The 6,000-nt window shown below is 40.9% G+C and overlaps 1 protein-coding gene across 1 annotated transcript in view; it reads left to right on the top strand.

Annotated features, from left to right (window-relative positions):
• Positions 1–279: 279 nt before the first annotated feature.
• The window catches only part of MRPL3 (mitochondrial ribosomal protein L3), a 44,524-nt gene continuing 38,803 nt past the window's right edge, over positions 280–6,000 (top strand). Inside the window, exons 1-4 of the mRNA XM_024734477.1 lie at positions 280–513; positions 1,526–1,710; positions 2,744–2,835; positions 4,713–4,811. Of these exons, the coding sequence (XP_024590245.1) occupies positions 422–513; positions 1,526–1,710; positions 2,744–2,835; positions 4,713–4,811 (468 nt within the window). The 5' untranslated portion in view covers positions 280–421. The remainder of the gene's footprint in view (positions 514–1,525; positions 1,711–2,743; positions 2,836–4,712; positions 4,812–6,000) is intronic.

Raw genomic sequence — 6,000 nt, 5'->3', positions numbered from 1 at the left:
AGCGCTGCTCAGTACAATGAGCTGCCCCACAACAGACATTACTTAGAAGTGATTTCGTTTCCTTAGGAAGCCTGTTCCTAGTTCGCCTCATTCTCCTAAAGTTTAAACTCCGAGCATCCTTTTTTTTTCCACCCCTGGAGAGCCGAGTCAGTCAGACCCCACCCTCCCCAGCCGACTCGATCCCGACGTAAGACTCTTCAGGAGGCGGAACTCTAGTTCCCGGGGCTCACCTCGGCACCGGCGCGCTTTGCGAAAGGACCGGAAGTGGCTCCTCTAGCTCTTCGTCCGAAAGGGCAGTGGGGGGCGGCCGGCTGAACGGTTCGGGAGGGCTGTGCGGACTGGGTTGCCGGCGCTGGGACGCCCTGAAAGCGGAGCGGCGGAGCGCCCGGAGGTGAAGGGGTTGCGCCCTTCCGGCCTAGTCATGCCCGGTTGGAGGCTGCTGGCTCGGACCGGCGCACGGGTGCTGGACCGCGGCGCGGGCGGCCTGGGCGCTAACCGGGCCTCGGAGAACAGGTGGGTGCGGAGGACAGACGAGGGTGCGGCGTGGTGCCTGCACCTGTGGCCTCGGGCTGTGGCCTGGCCCGGCGTGGGGTAGGAGGGGGTTCCGTGCAGGCCTGAAGAGTAAGAATAATTGCTTTAAGGACGTGCCCTTTGAAGGATTGGAGGTGTGGTTTTTTTTGCTTTTTAATGCTGATGAGCATTAAAACAAGCATTACCAACAGCAATAATATTATCTGCCAATTAGTGAGCGTTTACTGTGTAATAAATGTTCTTTTAGGAACATTAGGCTCCTTACGTCATGTAGCCTCACCTTAGAGCTGCTATCATCCGTTTTACAGATACCATCATTTTCCCGTCCTATCATTATTCTGCTTTGCAGGTAAAAGGGAAGCTTAGAGAAAAGTGATTTGCCCAAGGTCACTTAACTAATAAGTGAAAAATTGAGACTCTAGCCTGGATGTATCTACCTGCATACAAAAGAGATAGATCGCAGGAAGATTTACTTCTTTTCTGACCCTCCTGGCAAGAATTACACATCTCTTTCCTGACCTCCGTCCTGTAAGGTCTCTCTTGGTGTGTTCAGCTAGTCACAGGTCATGTCTTTTATGGATTTTAGAATTTGCACACCCAGTTTCTTCACCACTCTGAGCCAAGGCCATGTCATTACAGGGGTTTATCAGAGAAAGATCAGTAACCCCACATTTTGTCACCTCTACTGGATGTAAACTGTTAACGTACATGTTCTAATGGACCTGTGGCTTCTCTTGTCTACATAGGACTACTCTGTTAGAAATCTGTTTATCCCAGAGGAGAAGAGGAAGAACTTTTCCTCCAGGGTAACTATTTACAGTTGAAATATGAGCCCCATTATTATCATGAGGAATGTCAGGGAAAAAACTAGAACAGAATCCAAACCCTTTCCAAAGGCCCTGACTACACTTTCCAACTCATGTGACCTCCCTTCTGTACATTAAGTGGGGAACCTTTTGAATTGTGCTTTGTTTTCTAATTTTTATTTTTACAGAACAGACATCTGGCTTTTGGTTAGAAGTCTTCATGGCAAGAGTGGTACTTGGTGGGATGAGCATCTTTCTGAAGAAAATGTTCCCTTTGTTAAGCAGTTGGTCTCTGATGAAAATAAAGCCCAATTAGCAAGTAAACTCTGTCCTCTGAAAGATGAGCCGTGGCCTATACATCCTTGGGAACCAGGTGGTTATTTTGTATATGTTGTGTTCTCATCCCCTAATTACTGTCTGGCTGGCACGTTAAAAATCGTAGTGACTTCTGAATCAATTTATCATCTCTTTAATTTATTTTTCATGTCTTAAGTGTGTCTATTTCATTGTGGTTTGCAAGTATATTTCCAGCATTCTAGTCTACTGTTAGTGAATGTCTAATGATCATCAAGACTTCCTCAAGAAACTGCTTTGTAGGTGAAAAGAGAATTGTTCTGCAAACGTTTTCTTGTTTTCTTCAGATGAAAAATAATATAAAATACATCAGGGAAGAAAAACTGGAAGAGTGTGATCTAAACTGTAATGTATCACACAGACGTTTGTAGCTGGGGTATTCTGCCACTCCACGCCTGCCAAGCATAACCCCAGAATCAGCTCTGTGTGCCTGGTAGAGTGCTAAATCCATGTGTGGCCAGACCAAAAAGCATAAGGCCTTTCCTGTTCATGGAGTTGCCGTTGGTTGGGGGTTATTGTGGCTGTTGAATTGTTTAATGGCTAGAATTCTTAGTGGAGCAACTTTATCAATTTATGCAACAAATCTGAGTGTCATGGTGGATGCTGACATATTTTAGCAACATGACCACTTGTGTCATCTCAATAACACCAGCTAACTTCTTAGAATTTGAGTAGTAGATGTTCCCTGATTAATGAGGTTGGATATGAATTGATATTAGGAAAGTAAAGCACAATGATGGATTTATCATGCCCTCTATTAATACCACTATTTTAAATACCAGAATATATCAGTTTAACTATTTTCTTTATTTTGTACGGTTTTCTTATATTTTTTATTTTACAGAGATTTATTGAGTACCAGTATATTATGTCAGGCATGGCTGAAGGCGTTTATATCTGTAAGGAACAGTTGTATTTTACAGTATGAATATATCAACATGTTTCTTATCTGCTTGCTCCTTATATGAAAGCAAAATTTAGGAAATACCGTTGTATCATGTTGACAAATGTTGAAAAGTCTGTGTGAGTATTGATTTGTTTTTAATTGCCAGGTTCCTCTAGAGTAGGCCTTATTGCAATGAAGTTAGGCATGATGCCCTTATGGACCAAAGATGGTCGGAAGCATGTGGTCACATTACTTCAGGTAAGAAACAGAAGATGTAACAAATCTGTGTGTGTGCTGAGATCTATTTGTGCAAACCTAAATGGGCAATATTTGTATCCTGAAACATTTGACTGTGGTGAAGAAGAGGTAAAGTCGAGCATAGATACTGTAAAAGAGCTTTACTTCTGATGGTGTCGGTGAATGTTCTCACTCATGCCTGGGTGGTGGCTTTCTTTATACTGGCATTGGGATAACTGAGGCAATTAATTAAAAAAAAATTGTAATCTAGCTTCTTACAGATCTACTAGTTTAATTCATAATCAGAAAAAATCTCAGTCCCATCTTATTTTCATTTATGGAGTTCTTTCAATTCAAAATTGTAATTTTGATCTCTTTACTAACTCAGAATGTAACACTTTTGTCTGGGGAAGTAGCATTTTGTTCTCTGAGATAAGGTTAAGCGCTAATGCTTAAGAATATAGGCCCTGGAACCAGAATACCTCAAATGTTGGTTCTGCCATTTTTTAGCTGTGTTCCTTGGAGCACTGTGTCTTATCTGTAAAAGAATAATTTTATTCTGTAGGAGAAATCACTATGATCTCCCTCAAAGGGTTATTGTGAGGCTTGCACAAGATTCTAAATGTCAGGCACTTAAAATTTTAAACAATATTAAATGTCCAATAAATGTTAGCTGTTATTGTCTTTATCATTATTACAAAGAGATCACTGATAAAGTTGAGACCTTCATTGCCCAGATCACTTTGAACAGCTCAGTTCATATTGGAGTCAGGCCTTAGACAAGCGTTTAGGGAGGTGATGGGGAGTAAAATGAGACCTCATGCATGTAAGTGCTTCCAGTGCTGACAGGCACAGGTGGCCTGTAAGCCCTTAGTAAATTTTTACTGACTCTGAATGATCAAGGAAAGGAGTATAGTTTCTGGAACTCTACAGAACTTTGGGAGCTTTTAGGAATGATGGGTGGGATTGTAAATTGGTACAGCTGCTTCAGGAAATAGTTTAGCATTATGGAAAAGTTGAGGTACGTGAACCAGTGGTCTCCCAGTTCCACTCCTGAGTGTTACTAGAAAATGTGAACAGATGATTTATAGCAGCATTACTCTTAATACTCCAAAAGTAGAAATAACTCCCATGTCCATCATGGTAGAATGGGTAAATAAATCATGGTGTATTTACATGATGGAGTGCTGGGTGACAGTGAAAATGGACAGAATAGAGCCGCACACAACAGTATGGGAGAACCTTACCTATAGAATCTTGAGTGAAAGCAGGAAAATATGGAGGAGTATATGTGGTCTGACTCCATTTACATAAAGGTTCAACAGGCAGCACTGAACTATAGGATTAAACAATACTTTCAAAGGTAGTAATTATAATGAAAAGTTAAATGATTACCATAAATGTCAAGAGAGGTGGTTATTTCTAGGACAGTTCTTCTCAGACTTTACCTCAGAATCACCTGGAGGGCTTATAAAACAGAGATTCTGATTTAGTAGGTCTTGGCTGAGGCCTGAGAACCTGCATTTTCACAGAGTTCCCGGGTGACTGATGCTGCTTGCCTGGGGACCACACTTCGAGAGCCACTGCTCTAGGGGTAAAAAGGGTGGGGAGGAGGAATGGGTATGAGGGGGGAATTGGGAAGAGACACAGAGGTTTGGGGGATTTTTGACATGTGTAGTGGTTACATGCATATTTTCTTTATAAATACTCATTTTGTTGTATATTTGTGTTCTATGCACTTTTCTGTTTGCGTTATATTCAGTATTTGACAGTGTTTTTTTTAAGAGTGTGGTTGGTATGGTGAGATAAGATGGATTGGATGGGCCTCAGTGTGGCTGGTATGTAATGTTAGCATGTGTCCTGGCACATACTTAGTTTTTTTATGTTTGTTTTTTTAGGTACGAGACTGTCACGTCCTAAAATATACTCCAAAGGAAAATCATAATGGAAAAATGGCAGCCCTGACTGTAGGAGGAAAAACTGTATCACGTTTCCATGTAAGGGTGCACTTTCATTCCTAGAATAGTGCATTTCATTAGTTTTAGACCTGAATTCTTTGAGATTCTGAATTCTTTTAAGTTTTGAGGATATCCCATAGCCACAGACTTGTCCAGGAGGTGAACTGTGGATTTGGGGGGAGGCAGTCTGATAGAGCTACTGACCGCAGGAGTCTGGGAGACTTTGAGTTTGCTCCAGTACCTCCCTTCACTGTCTGGAACAAGTAACTTCACCTTCTAAGCTTCAGTATTTGCCCAGATGTAAAATGTGGATAAAAATACTACTTACCTAATAAGAGGTTTGGTACCAGGGTTACGTGAGACTTTTCACATGTGCCTGGCATGTAACAGACACTCAAAAGATGGTAGCTATTTGATTATTTTGTGGTTGTTTTATGTTTATTTTCATTTTTTTTTCTAAATTGTCTCAACTCTTGACTCCAACAGCATGTGAGGATTAATTTTTCATATATTAGAAGTTTTCAGTATTGGGAAGAAAGCTGTGTATGAAGTCACATCAGATTTTTCTGAGTAAAGCGTATTTCCCAAGTAGAATACTAATAGAATGCTGAGTTTGTAGTTTAAATGTGAAAAAAATCTGCACAATTAGTATTTTGGCGGAGTTGAGGATGACTAAAAGCAGAGAATGCCTTTCTAGAAATGGTGATGGTTTTCACTAATGGCTGCTAAAACATCTTTAGGTTTACTAAAATGTTGCTTGTCTCTAGATTAACATTTTTCCATTATAAATTATTTATGAAATGAACATGAATGAAAGTTAGGAGACAACCTGTTCTGTGCAGCTGTCAAAGCTAACAAGTGTTTATCGATTGCCTCCTATTTCCTTGTCATAGTTAACTTTTGAGCACTTATTACATGCTGGGTATGTAGGCATTAAGTCTTTTACATTTATTAACTTACTTTTTCAGACTCTAAAGATAACGAAGTTAAGTAACTCCCTCAGGTACACCCACCAATAAGAGGTAGAGTGACAGTCAGACTCTGAAAGCCTTACTTTGTTAATTGTGTCTTGATATCCACCCTTTGGGAATACATAGGGAAGGTGGACTAATAAATTGACTATCTCAACACAGTACTATAAGTGCAACAAGCACATTGGCCAATTCTACTTGTGGGAATCCTAGGAGGTTTCACAGGGAGGAGACCAGAAAGGAGGGTGGGTACTAAA

The sequence above is a fragment of the Neophocaena asiaeorientalis genome, unplaced genomic scaffold (assembly GCF_003031525.2).
Source record: "Neophocaena asiaeorientalis asiaeorientalis breed wild unplaced genomic scaffold, Neophocaena_asiaeorientalis_V1.1 scaffold630, whole genome shotgun sequence".
NCBI classification, from domain to species: domain Eukaryota; kingdom Metazoa; phylum Chordata; class Mammalia; order Artiodactyla; family Phocoenidae; genus Neophocaena; species Neophocaena asiaeorientalis.
Note: the sequence above shows the minus strand (reverse complement) of the source record. Positions and strands in the feature narration are given on the sequence as shown.